At 40.2% G+C, this 20276-nt stretch overlaps 1 protein-coding gene across 3 annotated transcripts in view; it reads left to right on the top strand.

The window, feature by feature from the left end:
* Positions 1-19333, top strand: part of kita (KIT proto-oncogene, receptor tyrosine kinase a) — a 32441-nt gene extending 13108 nt beyond the window's left edge. For all 3 annotated transcript variants that reach the window (XM_017456259.3, XM_017456258.3, XM_017456257.3), the window contains exons 9-21: positions 20-204; positions 3649-3755; positions 4874-5000; positions 5371-5475; positions 6027-6137; positions 6511-6649; positions 6788-6867; positions 8343-8476; positions 10276-10398; positions 13204-13315; positions 13868-13967; positions 15411-15516; positions 15616-19333. In XM_017456259.3, coding sequence (XP_017311748.1) covers positions 20-204; positions 3649-3755; positions 4874-5000; positions 5371-5475; positions 6027-6137; positions 6511-6649; positions 6788-6867; positions 8343-8476; positions 10276-10398; positions 13204-13315; positions 13868-13967; positions 15411-15516; positions 15616-15789 — 1603 coding nt within the window. In that variant the 3' untranslated portion in view covers positions 15790-19333. The remainder of the gene's footprint in view (positions 1-19; positions 205-3648; positions 3756-4873; positions 5001-5370; positions 5476-6026; positions 6138-6510; positions 6650-6787; positions 6868-8342; positions 8477-10275; positions 10399-13203; positions 13316-13867; positions 13968-15410; positions 15517-15615) is intronic.
* Positions 19334-20276: the final 943 nt, after the last annotated feature.

Raw genomic sequence — 20276 nt, 5'->3', positions numbered from 1 at the left:
TCATTATGTGACACTCTAGGTGTTCTAATTTGTTAAATGCCACACAAGAGGAGGAGGATGTCGTCACTGTAACCATGACTAACCCACCCTTTGGGAAGGGAGCGGTGGAGAGCCGCTTAAACATCACCAAGAACAATTACCCCACCCTGGAGTGTGTGGCTTCAGCCGAAGGCGAGATTGTCTACACGCTGTTTTCCATCAGCGGTGAGAACACAAGCAAACATGTAAACACTCTACACACAATAAAGCACACACCCACTTAAGGCCTGATTCCTGACTTAAAACCAGTTCCGTACATAAAACTGGAAGAAAAATAAACAATAGAAAGGGTTTCCGGGATCAGACGTGATCTCTTAGCAGGTCATTAAATGTTATTAAATTAAACGTTTGTTAGTGTGTATTTGTACTGCTATCCTTTTGATGAAAGACGTGAGCACTAATTATCTGCTAAAGGAGTCCAGTATCCAGCAGTGTTAGCAACAGTAAATGGTGCTAACACTAAATGAGCACTAGGAGCTAATAAGCCTGAACTGAAAATATTGAACGTCAAACATTTGAAGGAACTTCTGAACAATTTCCTTAGCCATTAGATACATATCTCAAGTCACTGTCTGACTTCATCTCCTCTCAAATTGCTCCTCTGCCATTCTATACCAAAATGCTGAAACAGTAGATTTATTTGAAATTATTTTTAGTGACACAATTACAATGTTGTTGTTTTTTTAACAATGATAATGACTGAATTTGTTGAGAACAACATTTTCTATAATGTATATGTAATGTACCAATTATTTAACGACAAATACGAAAATACAGAATCAGAAAGGCAAGCCTATAATTCTGTTTGAAGATCGGTGTCACGATTTCCCCTCGCGCTAAGCACTGGAGCACGCAGCGCGCTCCGAAGAGCTAGCACACGCTTTTGGGTTTTCAGTGACATTGAATTTGTTTACTTTCTACAAGTGCATCTGTTATGGTTTATGTACTGTCTCCGCCCCTGTATTGTCATTGGTTGTTTCCTGTATCTGTCATCATTAGTCTCAGCTGTTTTGCATCTCATTGCACTTTGTGAAGTATTACGTGAGTTTTCCATATGCCAAGCGTTTGTTCCTCGTTTCATGTGTTATAGTTGTATAGTCTTGTTCTCGCCCTCGTTCTTCGATTCTGTTTTGCCTCGTTTATGCCCGTTTGTCGATCGCCGGACCCATTGCCTGTTTTTGACCACACTATTGTCTCACGATTTGGAGTTGTCTGCCTCTCTCTCATATAATAACGTTCTTATCTGCATTTGCATCCGTCCTAATCTCCATTATGTTCCGAAACGTGACAATCAGTTTAGTAGATTTACATGCCATGTGACTAACGAACCAAGGTATGTTAAGTGCAAAAATTTGCATACCCTTAGGAAAAAATTAAGAAGAAAAAGCACAAAAAATGTACAAACACTTGTACCAACAACTTATTGTGTTAGGTTTCAGATGTTCCTTCATTGCATTAAGTAACAAAAAATATTGAATAGTATATTTTAATAATGAATTTTTTTTTTAATGATATCAGTTTAAAATTTGCATTTACTTCTTTATGATGATATATACTCGAATCATTTGTATGCCCAGTAGTTTCCTTTATAACTGCCTCCAGCCTCTTTCTGATCCAATCCGCTTGGCAGTTTTAACTGAGAGGATCCAAGAAGGTTCTCAATGACATCTGTTATAATCTTGACAGATGCCATACACTGCCTTTTTTTTGGAAATATGTTCTGGAGACTGAGAGAGCCATTGAGAAAACCTCCTTCTTTCTTTGTTGTTATCTTGTTGCACTTATATTGTCAAGTTCTTGGATCTCCTTTTTTGCAGATGTTGAAATTTAAAATAGACGTTGTACTTTTTTGTATCCAGAAACCACAAACGATACAAATTTTTGTACTCAGAAGAATAAACAGATTGTGAAACACCTACACAGTTAAGCTTTAAGGCTTAATGCTCTTGTAGTCTCTTTGTCCAACATAGATATAAATCTATTTCCATTTTATGTTCAATTCTATTATAAACTGTCCACTGCAGTTGAGTGGCTGACATGGCTTTATCATAACAGCCATTATTCTGTTCAGCTGTTGTTTGGTTTTTGGCCCATTCAGGCATTACCCTTCATTGAATTTCTCTCAGCTTTCTCACTCTCTTTCTCACACTCCATTTCTCTGTGTTTCAGCTTTGGACTTGGCTGTAGATGCTAGACATCTTTTAGTATAATCTCTTCCCGCTTCATTGATTCATTGCAAAAAGAAAATGTCCCAGATCTCTTTTATTGTTTGTATCTTGTAAGATCCAATTTATTGCAGATAATTCTATTTATTTTAAGTCATCTGGCCAGCGTAGATCTTCAATCCACTGTTTGCTTTGCTTGCACTAAACATTTTCAGCATACTGTTGAATGAAACCAGTAAATGTGTAGAAGCCCAGGGGTGCCAAAGCATCACCAGTGCAGAGCATTTTATCATTCTGGGCTGAAGTTCTGGTTTATTTTCATGTTACCAAGCACTGCTGGAGCATGTAAATACTGCAAGGTGAAGCAAAGTTAACCATGGTCTTGTTGGAATGAGTTTTATCGCAACATTTGACATTTTTTGCCAGCTAGCATCCTTATTTTTTCCAGATTTTATAGTTATTTTTAAATTCAACTGAGTGTCTGCCTGGGGCTCTTAGGTTTCTGGAGTATAAACGCAATGGTGCATTGGGATGGAGGTGGTAAGAAGTGTTTGCACTGGTGCGAGTTCAGGGCCATGGGGTGGAGGTGGTTGCCTGAGTCTGTTCGGCAGAAGTAAAGTATGTAAGTAAGTGGAGAAAGACCCCAAAGTTTAAACTTCTGTAACAGTTGATTTATGTATCAAGCCTGTTCTTTGCAGGGGGCATGAAAGTGTGTGGGTGTGTGTGAGAGTTGGTGTGGGTGTGTGTTTGTGTGTGTGTGTGTGTGTGTGTGTCCATGCTTGTGCTGTAGAAAAGGGATGATATGAAGGTACAGGTTTTTAGAAACAGTGGGACAATGAAGGGAGGGATAGAGAGAGAGCAGTAAAAGCCAGTGACCGGTTTACAGGGGATTATTTCCTGCAGAGTCTGCATTCTCGGATTTGAAATGGAGAGAAAGCTTCTTATGACTAAAGAGCTTATTACACCTCAGAGTACAAAGCAGAAAAACAATAACACTCAAACACACACAGAACCTAGCAACATAGTAGTCGTTAGGAAACGTGTACAAATTCGTACAGGACGAAACCAAAATAAGCTTGGGTCTGTATGTAATTACCATAGTACACTCACTGTACATGTAGATCAAACTGTGAGTTTGGATATGTAAATACAGTAAAGCTGCATTATTTCGGTATGATTTATGTCATTTTTTACAATCTTTGAAATCCTAAAGATCCCTATGTACATAAGGGAATTGCAACCCTTGTTTACGACAAGTATCAGTTACTGTTATGCTTTTAAGAGAACTTATGCATCCTTACATTCTTTCTTTGTTTGTGTGTCTTATATGAGCCAGAACACCAGCCCAACCTAGCACCACACCATCTCTTTAGTGCCTTTCATTTTTGGTTTTCTGATATCTTTTTTTGTTATTGTTTTTTTTTGTTTATTTGTTTTTTTCCAGAACGTACTGTTCCTCATGAGCTTTTTACTCCATTGCTGATTGGCTTCACTGCTGCTGCAGCCATCCTTTGCCTCATCCTGTTTGTTCTCATTTACAAGTACATACAGGTAAGGCTGAACAACTTACACAGTGCAGGGCAGACTGGGCATTGAACTGGCAATGTTACAGTACTGATTTTGTTTAAAAAAAATTATATATATATATATATATATATATATATATATATATATATATATATATATATATATATAATTGAAATAAAAAAGTTGAAGGTCTGTGTCTTGATGATTTTTTTTTTTTTAACCAATTTTGCAAGGAGCGTTATGAATGCTTATTAAAGCCTTAGATTACTGCAGCATGACATTTTACTGCAATTTACCGATGAGAGAAATATAAGTGCTATTTGCAGTACTTATATGCTGAAACTTGCACTAATATATAACTGTAATCATATTAAGAGCACAGCGTGTCCTCCTGAAGATTAAAGGGAACTAGCATTATACTGACGGTTATTTATATGAGAAGAGGTCCTCATTTTACAGTATAAACCATTATTAATCCAAGCCAGACATGTACATTTTGTCATGCATTTCCAGGTTATCTAACTGTAGTTCTCCAGCAAAACCACTCTGTTTTGCCCCATGAGGGAACCCCTGTGATTAATTAGATCTCTTTATGAGCGGGTTCCCGTGATCTTTTATGTTATACACGGCAGTCTTCCCACCATGCATAGCAGTTCAACAGCAACAATAACACACATACACATGGCCACCCGGACACACACACAGACACTATACACGGATACACATACACACCACAAACAAGTTTATACTATGGGTCAGGCCTCAGAGCAGTTTCTATGGTCTGTTGTTGTACTAGAATAGCTATATGTAAAAGCAAATTCGCGAATTTGTCAGTACCATAAATGTATTTAATCAGCCATCACGAATTTGGCTTCTTAAGTTTTGCACTAAAACCATAAGGTTATTGGAAGTAACATTTTGTAGGTAACAGTATATACCATGAAAAAATTGTATATTACTTAATTCCCTATATTATTGCTCTATAACCTATCGCACTACAGGGAAAAGCAGAGGTGCATTGTTTTATTGCTGTAATAATAGAATAATATATCAGTGTGTTTATGTCTTGTTTGGGAACATTTTGCAATAATCTGGCTCTCACTGTGTCCCCTTGCTAAAATCCATCCTATGTACATCTACAGAAACCTAAATACCAGATTCAGTGGAAAGTCATTGAGGGAATCCATGGCAACAACTACGTCTATATTGACCCTACCCAGCTTCCGTATGACCATCAGTGGGAGTTTCCGCGGGACAGGCTGCGATTCGGTCAGTTGGGTTTTGTTTACCATCTCCATCCCTGGCGCCATCAGTCAATAACACAAAATGTGGCTCCCACTTCCTCCTCTTTTTTTTCTCTCGTAGAGTGTTTGTCAATTGTGTTTTATAGCATACTGTACTTTATGTGTGTTTTATGGAAGTCTGGCATTATTCCAAACCTACAAAGAACACACTGCCTGTGCCAAAATGGATGGTAATAGTTAACAAGTTCCCCAATTGATTCAAATCAAAGGTCAGCATCCCAGAACTGTTCCCATGAGAGAACCTGAAGGGAAATGCACACGTGTCTCTGATGTGTTAAATGGCGGACGTTGCTACAACAGATTTATATCACTGGATTGTTTTTCTGCATCCCCAGGCAAAACTCTTGGCTCAGGAGCATTCGGGAAGGTGGTGGAGGCCACAGCATATGGAATGTCCAAGGCTGATACAGTGATGACTGTGGCGGTCAAAATGCTAAAACGTAAGCAGAGTTGTAGAAGCTCATGCTGATTAATGAATCACACGATTCCTGTTAATACAGAGTGATATAGGTTGTGCTAGAAGGGCTCATTCGGAAGCAGTGTATACCTGATATCCAGCTGTCACTCTGGTAAATAAAACTGTGGGAAAACTGACTCTTTCACTTGGTGGACTTAACAGGCTTCAGTTCCAAGAACCCAAGATCAATACTCCTCACAAAGATCAGGTTATATTACCACTAAGAAAAGACTCTAAGTGTTAGAGGACACAACTTACATACCCTTATGTCAGTAACATGATATGTACTTTAGGTTAAGTGTCATGTTTAGGAAGCACAGTTAATGAAAGATTTAAAATAATCTTAACACTTTTACATTCTGAGAGAGATGTATGTGCTTAAGGTTTTCACGTCACTTACCATTAATGAATTCATGAATAAACCGACATTTTATTTTAGTGTTACCCTCAGAATTTAAGATTCAGGTGTATCTTTTGTGTGCCTGTTCTACTGTTTTCATATTCATTTGTATGTCATTTGATGTTGTGCCACAGCGAGTGCGCATGCCACTGAGAAAGAGGCTCTGATGTCAGAACTGAAGGTGCTCAGTTACCTTGGCAACCACATAAACATCGTCAACTTACTGGGTGCCTGCACTGTTGGAGGTGAGAGAGCGAGAGAGAGAGGTCCTTCATTCCTAAATTGCAGAAGCTCAAAAATACACACAGCCCCACTGTAAACATTTACTACTCACACATAGTCTACAGCAAAATGTTTTATTGTGATTAAAATTGTTAGTCTCAACAATGTTTAGTTAAATATAATGGTAAATATATATTAAATCCCAAACTGTAATAATTTCTTTTTGTTATTCCATTGACTGTCATGCCAATAAAGCAGGTAACTGAATTGAATTAAACTGAAATGATAGAATAAATGGATTAGGTAATACAGTTAGCGAATAAGGAGGTAATAATAAAAAAAGTAATGTAAATGTGTGTGAGCTATTGAATTGATTGCTGTTGGGCCTTTCCCCAGGTCCGACTCTGGTGATAACTGAGTACTGCTGTTTTGGCGACCTGCTGAACTTCCTGCGCCGAAAGCGTGACTGCTTCTGCTGCTCCAGACTGGGAGATGACACGTACTATAGAAATGTTCTGTTACATCCAGATTCAGGGTGAGACATGTTTATATATCTGTCTTTTTGCAGTTTCTTTTGTTACAATTAATTTGTATTAACAATTAACTAATTAAAACTGTTTAGTTAAAACTAAAACTGCTGACATGATGTGATTATGGCTTGTGATCATTGCAGTGACGGTAGAAATGGCTATATGACTATGAGGCCTTTGGTTTTGGGAGTTCAGTCCACTGAGAAACGTTCACTACCTAAAGGTATGGCATAGTGAAGAAGAATTGCAACTCTTCTCTTCTTTTCTTCTCTCTTCTGTTCTTTTCACTTCTTCTGAGAAAGCTTTCATGCGGTATATAATATGTCTGTCTCAGGGGCGTTAGCTGGACTTTTAATCGTTCAGGGCTGAGCCCAGATTCTTCTAAATCAAAAAACTTTTAAAAACGTACTTCAAAATAAGCTGTTTCCATTGGACAAATTTATCATAAACTTTGCCTCGGGTGTTATCACTGTTTGCAGGACTACCAGACCGACAAAGTATAAAACTTTTTGGCATCTAGTTTGGTGTTGCTAGCCAAGGGGAGGCACAACTACGGTGAGGTGAAAAAGTATTTGCCCCATCCTGATTCCTTCTGTTTTTGTATATCTCATACTAAATAGTTTTAGATCTTCAAACAAAATGCAACATAAAACAAAGGCCACTTGAGCAAACATACAATACAGTTTTCATTCAATTATTTTTCATTGAAGCAAAAAAAGTTATGCAACAATTATCACCCATGTGAAAAACAACTTGCCCCCTTAAACATAAAATCTGGTTGTTCCACCTTTAGCAGCAATAACTGCAACCAAACGCTTCTGATAACTGGACATCAGTCTTTCACTTACTTCTAGGACTGGGACTTACTTCTATGCTTTGGATCATTGTCTTGCTGCATAATCCAGTTGCGCTTGAGTTTCAATTTAGGGAAAGAAGACCGGATATTCTCCTTTAGGATTTTCTGGCAGTGAGCAGAATTCAGGTTTACCTCAATTATTTCCCAGGCCCTGAAGCAGCAAAGCATCCCCACACCATCACACTTCCACCACCATGCTTTACCATAAGTGTCTTCCTAATAGTTCCACTTTTGACTCATCAATCCACAGAACATTCTCCCAAAAGGTTTGAGGATCATCAAGGTGTGTTTTAGTAAAATTCAGATGAACCATAATGTTCTTCTGGGTTAGCAGTGGTTTTCACCTCACCACTCTTCCATGGATGCTTTCTACAGATGTTTGCCCAGTGTCTTTCTGATAGCGGAGTCATGAACAGTGACCTTTATTGATGAAAGAGAGGCCTGTAGGTCCTTTAATGTTGTCCTTGGCTCTTTTGTGACTTGCTGGATGAGTCGTTGCTGTGCTCTTGGAGGAATTTTGGAAGGTTGGCCACTTCTGGGAAGGTTCACTACTGTGCCGAGTTTTTCCATTTGGAGATAATGGCTCTCACTGTGGTTCTTTGGAGTTCCAGAGCCTTTGAAATAGCTTTGTAACCCTTCCCAAACTGATGTATTTCAATCACCTTCTTCCTCATCATTTCTGGAATTTCTTTCAATTTTGGCATAGTTAGTGACAAATCGCTCAAAATGGAGAATTATTCATGGCTAAAATAAAAATATTTGGGGCCACAGGCTCAGGACAGGTTACGCCCCTGGTTTCTCTCTGTCTCTCCCTAACTCAATTATTTATTTTTCTATTTTAGGTGTTGGCTCTAACACTGACAGTGACGTGTTCAGTGAGGTTCTTCAAGAGGATGGTTTGGCTCTGGACACTGAAGACCTCCTCAGCTTCTCATATCAAGTTGCTAAGGGCATGGACTTCCTGGCATCTAAAAATGTAGGAACTCCATAATTTCTCACTTTTCCTCTCTTCTTTCTTCTCTTCTCTTTTCTTTTCTTCTCTCCTCTGCTATGTCATTTTCTACATTCTTCTGTCATGACCCCTCCAATAGTAGAAACACAATATCCTAGGTGCTCCTACATGAAGCTCAGGGATCACTTATTCAGAGTGTCCAGTCATGGTTCAGATTACCAATGATAGCACTCACATGTCCACAGGCATGTGTGCACATCCTTACAAGCGTGTCAAAACACATACACGCAAACACATTTCTAGGTTCTCAGGTTGAACAAATAGACGTGTTTCATTGCCTATTCCTCAAAATAGTCATTGTGAAAACAACTGACAGAATGCTGTTTATTGAAGTAAGACACACTGCACATTCAAATGCCCTTTGAGAATATTTTTATGACAAACAAATCAGCTATTGCTCGAGAAACTAAAACTTGTTTGATGATTGTATAAACTTATTACAGAGCCCCAAGGTCTCAGCATGTTAAACAGTTTTGACATGGGCTCTTCAGAAAATTTTTTAAGAATTTTAACTTTTAAATGACTGCCCTTTGGGAACAGCCTGTTGTTTTTCCTGAAGCAATGGCTTAAGTGGTTGAGTCGTTGCAGTTTAGACATGTAGCTAATGGGAGTATTCTGGTCCTACATGTGATCTCAGTACTGTAAGTGATATCTGATTCTTCCATTGCATTGAAGGGACTATATTCAGAGTTGGCAACTTAAGTGTTCAAGTGATATAAGACAGATAACAGTAGATATACAAGGACAGTTATACAGAACTGTGTTAAGAGGATGCTTATTTTATTTTATGGCTGATTGAATTTACCTGTCTAACTGCCTTTGAGGTTTCTTTGGTTTTCTGCTGTAGATCTTTTGGGACATCTAGGTGTCCCAGCCTTCCTCTTATAAAAACAAACAACACTTGCCTTGAAGCCAAAATAAACCCAAAGAAAGAAAGTCCATGGTTGAAATGTACTGTATGTTGTCAGTTACAATACAATGCAGTACAAAAGCAAGGGACAATTACAAATTTTACACTAATAGGGTAATATATATATTTATTTGCAGGGGCACAATGACTTAGTGGTTAGCACATTTGCCTCACACACTCTGCAGTGTGTGGAGTTTACATGTTCTCCCCACGCCTTGTGGCCCGAGTTCCCTGGGATAGGCTCCATGCTCTCTGCGACCCAATGTAGGATAAGCAGTACAGAAAATGGATGAATGGATGGACATTCACATATTTTATATTGCCCTCAAACGGCTTTCCAAAATATTGTGTTTATTTTCATTGTCCAAAACATTAATTCCATTCAAACACAAACTTAATATTGAGGTAATAACACGGTCACAGAAATTACATCTCCTTGCTGGAGTGGATGAGCACTTCACTCAAAGCAGTATACAGAACGTTGTGTCAGTTATATTAATCATTGTTCAGCTATGTGGGTTTAGGTTGTTTTTGTGGCATAACATGCAAATCTATTTTGTTAACCATTAGAACTATCTGTAAGAGCTAAAAGTGAATATATGTCTGGGCGTTCAAGCTAGTGGACAAAAATTAGTTTGAGATCTCATTCAGAGTCAACATTCTGCAAAGTATTTCAGAGGCACCACTTAAACAGATCACATAGCAGTTCTAATGAGAGCTCTAATGAGAAGGCAGTCTGACACATTGTTCATGGTATTTAAACCATCTTTTGGAATGTTACCCAATTCTGTATTGAGGGTTGTATATGTGTGTGTGTGTGTGTGTGTGTGTGTGTGTGTGTGTGTGTGTTCAGTGTATTCACAGAGACCTGGCAGCCAGAAACATCCTCCTCACACAAGGAAGAGTGGCCAAGATCTGCGACTTTGGACTTGCCCGTGATATTACTACTGACTCCAACTATGTGGTTAAAGGAAATGTAAGTTGTGCTCCAGAAACAGGAAATTATTATTTAGTTGTCTTTACCTAGTATTTACATGCCCAATATTAAAAGAAGAAAAAAGAAAATTCACCATGAATGAAAAAGGGTAGAACTAAAATCTTAAATAGACAAGAATGTGAATGTTATCACTAATAATTTGAATTCATAAAAGATTAGATTTTTTTAAGTTAATCTACTACTACTGACATCTACTACTTTTGCCACAAAGCCATGCTACAGTCTAATAACTTGGCTCTGGCTATGTGAGTTAGATTTCATCATGTGCAATTATATACAAACCCGACCCTAAAACAACTCGGAAAGGAAACTAGAAATTCTACGCAAGTCAAAACGTTTGGGTTATGCATGTAACCCTGTTCCCTGAGAAGTGAAAGAGATGTTGCGTGAGCTCCACACTGTGGGAAGTGCCCTCGCGCATGACCGGCATCTGAAGCTTGTGTAACATCATGCCTATTTATAGGCCTGCCGTGATCAGGTAACGTGGCATTTAAGTGCGTTGCGTTATACCATAAACGGCACCTGTGGACCGTGCCGTCAGCCTCTATTATCTGAAGCAAAGATGCAATTCACAGGCATGCCCCAGTATGGCAACGCTATGCAAAATCTCGTTCCCTTCTCAGGGAACAGGGTTACATGCGTAACCCAGATGTTCCCTTTCAAAGGGAACTCAATGTTGCGTGAGCTCCATGCTGTGGGAATGACAGTACCCACTCCGTCATACTGAGGGTATGGCCTGTACAAAAAGATCCAAGCCTGAGGGTCACTGCAAGAAATTCGACCCGGGGTGGAATGTATATCTAGGCTGTAATATCGAATGAATGTGTGTGGCATAGACCACTCCGTTACAGCACACACATCCTGTAAGGGTACCTCTTTGGACAAAGCCTTTGAAGAGGCGACACCCCTAATGGAATGAACACTCATGCCCAGAGGTGTAGCGAGAAGGCAGGCCTCAGAAGTGATAGAGATTGCTTCCACTATCCAATTAGAGATGCGCTGCTTCAACACAGCATCACCTCTACTGTCGTGCCAAAGGAGACCAGCAGTTGCTCCGGCCACTGGCCGGAGCAGTAGATGTAAGTACAGAGAACCCTTACTGGACACAGTCAGAGCAATTTCTCTTGTTCCGGTGTGAGGAGGGCAGAAAGCCTGCGACACTACTGGCTGTGCAGCAGACGTAGGCACTTTAGGAATATAATCCGGTCTAGGATATAGGAAGGCCTTGGCTAATCCAGGGGCAAAGTCAAGACAGGAAGGGGCAACAAAGAGAGCTTGTAGATCTCCTACTCACTTAAGAGATGCTAGGGCCAGCAGAAGAGCCACCTTTGGAGTCAGAAGCTTCTCTGAGGCTGACTCTTAAGGGCTCAAATGGGGAACCTGACAGACCTTCCAGGACCACAGAAAGGTCCCAGGAAGGTATGCCTGGTCTGCAGATGGGCTTCAGCCACCTTACACAATGCATAATCCTCGAAGTTAGAGGATGTTGCCCCACAGAGGCTCCACCAATTGGGGCATGGCTGATTGAAATGCTGGCCACTTAGACCATGATTATAGAAGGAGCCAACCCTGCTGAGAAATGTCTTCGTAAGAACTCCAAGACTGTAGCTATTGTGCAGTTCACTGGGTCTAGCTGACATTCCTCACACCACCAGACAAAAAGTTGCCACTTGAGTGCATACAATTTCCTTGTGGTTGGTGCTCTAGCGTTTAACATGGTCTCTACAACCTCAGTTGCGAGACCAGAATCTATGAGCTGGTGCCTCTCAGGAGCCAGACCCACAGTTTCCATAGTTCCGGCCGAAGGTGATAAATCAGCCCTCTGGCTTGAGACAGTAGATCCCAGTGGATGGGGATCTCCCAAGGAGTACTGTCCAGCAGGGATATTATCTCCGAGAACCATATTCGAGCTGGCCAATATGGTGTTACTAGCAGCAGACGTAGATAGTCTTCAAACTCTTGCTAGAACTTGTGGGAGCAGAGCGATCACAGGAAAAGCGTACAGATGTAACCTCAGCCACATGTGCACCATGGCGTCCAGCCCCAATGGTGTGGGAGGAGTGAGGGTGAACCACAGCAGGCAGGGTGTTGTCTCCTCGGAGGCGAACACATCCACTTCCGCTTAGCCGAACCTCTGCTATATTGATTCCACAACTTGTGGATGGAGCCGCCAATCCCTGGGCCTCAGCCCCTGACTCAACAGGATGGCTGCCCCCACATTCCAGTTGCCCAGAATGTACGTTGTACTCACTTTATATGCTTGAGAGCTGCTCTCCGTTTTTGGCTCCTTGGAGTCAGAGAGGAATTTTTTTCTTGGCTGTCCTTAGCGAAAGGAGGAGTCGCTCCCAAATCAGGCTGGGAGCCTGACCCAGAAGACAGAGCAAGAGATTGATCAGCACTTGTCTCCGGCTCCTCTTCCAGATCCAGTTCCCCAGGACCTGAACTGGCTGGCTGCCTCGTCATCGGCCGGCCCAGATCCGTGTAACTCGGAAACCCAACTTCTTTCGGCTGTGAAGAGAGCGAGCCGCGAGCGGAGCTGTCTAATTGTAAGGCGTTCACAATGCGCACAGTCAGACCTCTCGAGTGCCGTTTTTATATCATGCGACGAGCTTATTTGCCATGTCACCTGATCACGGCAGGCCTATAGATAGGCATTATGTTACACAAGCTTCATATGCTTCCCACAGCGTGGAGCTCACGCAGTGTTGAGTTCCCTTTGAAAGGGAATTTACTTGTGAATCAACTCAGAATGTAACACCAATCTAACGACTCTATCTTGTGCAGGCCCGTCTGCCAGTGAAGTGGATGTCTCCCGAAAGTATCTTTGAGTGTGTGTACACATTCGAAAGTGATGTGTGGTCTTACGGCATCTTGCTGTGGGAGATCTTCTCTCTGGGTAAGCTTTTATTATTTCTGCACATGAATCCAGATGTGAGTTAACAGACAGAATTTTAAGAACATGACATAATTTAATAATGCAATTGCTAAGTTTTATTGACCACTGGAGCGAGTGACCGGTTTCGAAATATCATCTATTAAGAATATGCATTCAAATAAACATAGGCAACCTTGTCTAATGTACTCAGCCTGAACAAGCAATACGTGTGTACCTCGTCTGTTTGGCTGGTGAGAATAACTGAATATGAGTTACATCGATTGCACCATGTACAGTATATATTCATTGCATGGAGCAATGGACATTTGAGGAACTGTGTGTGGTTCTTTAGCTTTAGCTTGATAGTACTCTTAGACTCTGACCTGTTTGTACTAGCATAAGAATATGTCTCTGACAGACATTACAAAGAAAGTCTGTCATTCTGGATAAGGGCATCTGCCAAATGCTGAAAATGTGAATTTTTTTCAGTGTTTTAAAAGTTCTTAGAAGTAATAGTGAACTGGAACTGGAACTGACCTTATCTATGTACTTTTTATTGCTTGAAATATTCAGGAAGCAGTCCTTACCCAGGTATACCTGTAGACGCCAAATTCTACAAGATGATCAAGGAGGGATACCGAATGGAATCACCTGAGTTTGCTCCGAGTGAAATGTAAGTGTGTGTGTGTGTACATATATGTATATATGTATTAACTTGTTTTCCTCTAAGGGTCTTTTCATTGTAGGTCATATTTAAACTTTGATATGGCAACATGACACATCTGGTCATGTTGTTGGAAGAAGAAGCAGTCTTTGTTTGTGACTTCTCCAGTTTCAAAATTATTCAACCCCCTGAATAGAATCCCTCACAACAGCACAAATATGCAAAACAGGTGTTGTCTCAAGCACACCTGATATAACTAATCAAGGGCTTCATTAGTTTCACCAGGTGTGCTTGAGCTGGAACTCATGAACTGGCTAGGGGCAGAAAATTTTGAAATACCGGGACGAGGCAGAAAAAGGAAGCTAATGACTGCAACCAGTTTACTGAGAAGGCAGGTTGTGAAAAACCCTCGAGTGACTGCAAAAGACCTGCAGCAAGACTTGGTGGCAACAAACACTGAGGTTTCAGTGAGCACAGTATGGCGCATAAACGCAGAAGGTTTCCATGCTAGAACTCCAGGACGTACACCACTACTGACCCAAAAGCACAAGAACAGTCGCCTCAAAATCATATTAACAAGCCACAGTAGTTTTGGGATTCTGTTCTGTGGAACAATGAAACAAAATTGGAACTTTTTGGCACGATGGATCAGCGGTATGTCTGGAGGAAGAAGAATGAAGAAAGAACACTCTGTCCACAGTCAAGCATGGTGGAGGTTCAGTAATGCTCTCAGGGCTGCTTTGCATCCTCTGGCACTGGAAACCTGCAGCTTGTGGAAGAAGAGATGGATTCATTGAAGTATCAGGAAATCCTAGGATAAAACATCATGCCATCTTTGAGGAAGCTGAAGCTTGGGTGACATTGGACCTTCCAGCAGCATAACTCAAATTCCACCAAGGCTTGGTTGCGGAAGAAGTCCTGGAAGATTCTCCAGGGCCATCACAGTCACCTGACTTGAACCCCATAGAAAATCTCCGGTGGGATTTGAAGAAGGCGGTTGCATCACACAAACCCAAGAATATTACTGAACTGGAGGCCATTGCTCATGAGGAACGGGCTGAGATTCCTCAGGAACGCTGCAAGATCTATGCATCTCGTTTGCAGCAGGTCATAACAGCAAAAGGGTGCTTTACTAAGTATTAAAGATGCTTGCCATAAAGGGGTTGAATTATTTTGAAACTGGAAAAATCATTATAAGTTGCATTTTCAGTTGAATTTGGGGAAACCACTTGTGTTGAACTATTTCAATTGCTTTTGTTTGATATGTTCATTGCAAACAGCTGAAAGTCTGTAAATTTTAACAGTAAACCTGATTTGCAATGGGGATGAATAATTTTGATCGAACTGTTTATGTCTTTAACAGCATGTTCTGAAGTGTTTTATTCCTCTTATACTATAGCATATACAGTAATGTGTGTCATGTATGTTCAGAATATATACCTTTCTTTTTAGGTATGAAATCATGCAGTCTTGTTGGGATGCAGACCCCTCCAGAAGACCCTCATTTGGCAAGATAGTGGAGAAGGTTGAACAGCAAATCTCGGACAGCACCAAACATGTACGCCATTTGATGTCCACAGACAGCCATCTTTAGCATTCAATTGCCTTTTGTTAACTTATCTGAAGCAAATTTTTCCCATTTTCTTACCTCCTGTAGATCTATCTGAACTTCAGCTCCAGGTTGCCTGTTGTCACAGCTCTCCGTGAGGAGCCTTTTTCTCACTCCTCACGCCGTAATTCAGGAAGCGGTCACATCACTCCCACTCAGCCTCTGCTGTCCAGTGATGATGTTTTTTTGGAGGAAGAAGCTCCCAGGCAGCCACGGGCATAAAAAAAAACCTCCTCCACAATGCTGGTTCTTCTACGAAGTCTGTAAGCCTTTCAGACAAATCCAGGCTGAGTGAAATAAGCGAACCCTGGAACAGAACCCTGGGCAGAAAAAAGTCACATCATCTTCACACTCTCTTCCCTTTACTGATGTGCTTAGGGAACAATGTAGAGAGTACTTTCACTCTTTTCACATTGCTTCATGATCAAGTGACATGGGATGGTGGGACATGGAAGTTTTAGGGAGAGTTTTACATTTTCATGCTGTTTGATATTCCTGTCGGGTCGATTAACACAGTGACTCCTTCACTTCTGCACAACAGGCCGAACCTGGTCCTTTTGTGGTACGATGAATTTTTAACTCTGCATAGGTACTGGGGAAGTTTATCATATATCAAGCTTTATTTTCATGAGCATAGCACATTCATATTAACAAGATGTTTAAACCTTTCTTTAAAAGTTAAAACATCGGTGTTTAAACCTTTGTGTGTTTTCATGACCATCAGCACAGGTGGTAATGTGGCATAGAGCAGTGCAAACGTGTCACAACTGCCGAGACTTGAATACAAGCATGTACGTTTTATTTTTCGAATGCCAACAGTCCAAAATCAAGAGTCACTGAAAACATACAGGGGGATAAATATACAAATACCAAGCTAATGCAGAGATAAAACGTGTGTTGAAATGGGGGGACAAATAGTTAACACCGGGTTGTAAGAGCTAGGAGTGTCTTAGCCCTGTGTCTGTGCTAAGAGGGGGTCAATAGGGTCGGTATTGCGCATGCATTTTTACAGGTCCCACAATGGGTTTTCACACCCAATTATGCCCCATTTCAATGTAGCATGTTCATTTATGGTCATGAAAATAGAAAGAGCACAACTGTGAAAGAAATGGCTTGCAACCACCCAAATATACCAGCTTACCCAGCAATTTAAGCTTGTGCTGATGTAAAATAGAGCCTTATGCCATTGTTCTTGATTTGTAGGTCAATACAAATGGTCAGAAAAGCACTTTTAAAAATTTTGATCAATCTCTATCTTGAATGTAGATGCTCTTTCTTAGCAGTATATACACCTAAGTCCTGGAGTCTTTCATTTTGAAAGTGCATATTGGTCTTGTGTTTTGTATGATGGGTTGAGGCCGCTTTAGGGCAGTTTAGTAGAGATACACTGCTTCAGAATTATTCAGTTGCAGATTGAGACTATGCTTTGTTTATATTCAAATCACAAGCTTAATAATTAGGTGAAGTACATGTTTGTGCATGTTATTTTCCTCTGGTCTCTACATTTCTGGTAGCTTCAATGAGTACAAGAACACAATAACTACGTATAGACTCACTTCTTTTTCTTAGGTTATTAGTCATAGATTTAATATTTTTTTTTTTTTTTGCTTTTCTTGTTGTTAAAATGTAAAGAAAAGACTTCTTATTGGACTTCTATTAATATTTTCAGGGAACCTATTTAAGTAGCATCTCAAAGTGTTAAAGTGCAAATGACGAACTTTCTGGGCTGAATAACATTTCAGCTTTAAGAGCAGTATTATGCTTGGTTTGTTATGTGAAGGATTTTGTCTAGTACTGTGTGAAACTTTGAAAACCAAATTTGACAGAGTCCTTCAAGCTTCCCAAATACAAGATACTGTGGTAGAGGTAAAACCGGCAAAGCTGATTAAAAACAAAAGACTTGTTTTTAAAAGCTCAATTCACCTTCTATTTCTACTCATCTACTTCTACTCTTGTCTCTACATATAAATGGCTGAATAGTATGAATTTGATTGAAAAACAGAGACTGTTGTGAATCTCTCATGACTCCCATGCCTGTAGTTTAGGTGCTGCTGCCTAGACTTAGAATTAGTTGAAGAGTCCAGTAGCATTCGAAACGTTGCATATTTTGTTAGGAACAGAGAAATGTCTCATAAGACTCCACTTTAAACATTTTAAGATGTTGATATGGAGGCAGAGTAATGTGTTTTTGTAGATATGTACATATTTAATTAAGCTGTTCATAAAAAGATATTGTACTGTATATTATCCTTTCTGTTCACATGTTTATAAAGAAGTTACCTTTTTTTGTCATTACATACAGTATATGAACAATAAGTGTTGCAGAGAATATTCACTCAAGCTTAGGACATTAGACTTAGGTTAAGAAGATGCATCAGAAAACACCAACACTTTCCATACAACACCAACTGTCGTGCCTCACGGTTAACCCTCAGATTAGACTTCTGCTCTTTTGCCAATAAGAAACTTGAGGAACAATACATGTGAAAGAGTGCTGTTGAGGAAAGAGCTAATAGAAAGCTACTGCATTTCAGACATGGATGCCAATGGGTGCACACTCTCCGTAGGAACAGCCAATGGGCGACATCTCAGTGGATCCACCAGTGGAAGGGTAGCTGCTCTGAGGGAGAGCCAATGAAATCGTTCTCATTACTTGTTGACCTACCAATTGGAAAAAGAGCAGCCCTGCATTAGAGATGGAGAGTTTATCAGAATCCTAAGACTATGAGCAACAGACTGAGTGATTCAGATCGTGCCAGGTAGACCTTGTAACATCAGTAGTCAGACACCCGTCAGTAGCTCTCTTTCTGTTCTTTGTGTCCAGCTGCTTCCTCCAGCGGAAGTGTCACTTCCAGGGCACTTGAGCTGGGGAGATCCCAGCCGCTCTCTATCCCACCTCCACCGCTTCCCTCTCACCCTCTTCCCACACTGCGACATTGTTCTGTGGGGCATCTGTCTGCATCTGTGTGTGTGTGTGTGTGTGTGTGTGTGTGTGTGTGTGTGTGTGTGTGTGTGTGTGTGTGTGTGTGTGTGTGTGTTGTAGCATAATGCAGGTCATTTTGCTGGTAAGGCACCAGAGCACTGATGAGCTATCATTTATACAGCTTGTGAAATACACTGTATACCATAAACTGGCTCCTGGCTGCCAGTTTGTGGACATGATACCACTCCTGTGCTGTTGCTTGCTCTATTGTAATATGTGTAAATGATGTAATGTCACTATTTTTAGGGCAATGTGGTACGTTCATGCTAATGCTGTAAATGTTTAAGTGCAACTCTTTTTTTCTGTGTGTGTGTGGTTTTCATACTATTTAATATTTACTTTGCATATCCATTGCATAAATGTTACTTTACTAGTTCCACCCATTGACTGTGTGTATGGATTAAGGTCTTTACATGTAAATAACAGGTGGCTTAATTGCCTATAGCAGATGTGCAACTTCATTCACATTTGGTACACCCAGTATACAGAATACCATTCATCTAATCACATGTAAACTGATGTAACGTCATCATGTGGTAATAACTATATGATAATGCATGGATTATCTCAGTAGGTCTGTTTTTGGACAAATTATTGGTGATATTTTTTGTCCCTTGAAGAGAAGGTTTCCTCTGTGCACTTCATCATTGTATATTTATTTTAAGGGTTTTGTTTGTTTGTTTGTTTTTTTGTTTTGTTTTATTGTGTAAGATCTGTCATTTGTGTCTGTCATGTCTCGTTATTATACACTGTAAATAAACCATTGAAACATAAATGATTCCACACAGTGTGGGCTTTTGTGGTCTTTGTAATAAGGTAACATAAAGTAAACAAGAACTTAATATCTTTGGCCCATTATAATAATTGGAAAAATGTGAAAACAAGTTTATTCAAACAAACACAGATCGTTTCATATAAACATGCAACATATATCATACCCTGTTCCTGGAATGGGGTCTGGACCCACCGCAGCCCTGACCTTACATTTAACAACTGGATTTTTTTCTTAAAACTCAAACATAACCCAAAAGTAAACTTTTAAACATGGCTCAGTGCCCATGCATGTTTTTATTCCTGAGGTTCTAACATCTTGTTTTATGTTAAACCCCTAACCCAAAGAGTGTTCTCCACTTTATGACCGTATTCCTTTAGGATGTCATCTCAAATTGAATTACCAGTGTGCTTCATTGTGCACAATTTTTTGGGATATGGCAAGCCATTTGTGATCTTGTTTTGAACAGTTGGACTCCATAAGCTTTGTGTTTAAATGCTGAATTTTGATTATACCCAACTGTAAATCCTATCTGTTGAACAGGGGTCTGGCCCAAACCCAGGGCTGGACATCTGCTTCCACCTAGTCACAGAAATGAAAAAGAATTAATGCCTGGATGAAACACTGTTGTTACAAGTGTTGACACTGGCAACATGGCAAGATCCTGCCTTCCAATGTTTATTTAGAACTTGATGCTGTGTTCTGAAAAAGGTCCTTTCACACAGATGAAACTTTGAGTTAAGAAATCCCATCTCTGCTGCACTGTATCCGGTGCTTATGGCTCTCCTCCACTGTCTGAGCTCATTGTTTGTTCGTCTATCTGATAAGAGAAGAAGGATTTCCCACTATTGAAACCTGCCAAAAACACACAGTGAGTAAGCAGCACCTGAAGAGTCTGTTTGAATTCAAAAATCAGTTGAGAGACAGAGAGTTTACCAGCATGTCATGATTTGA

The sequence above is a fragment of the Ictalurus punctatus genome, chromosome 25 (genome assembly GCF_001660625.3).
Source record: "Ictalurus punctatus breed USDA103 chromosome 25, Coco_2.0, whole genome shotgun sequence".
In the NCBI taxonomy this organism is placed as follows: Eukaryota; Metazoa; Chordata; class Actinopteri; order Siluriformes; family Ictaluridae; genus Ictalurus; species Ictalurus punctatus.
Note: the sequence above shows the minus strand (reverse complement) of the source record. Positions and strands in the feature narration are given on the sequence as shown.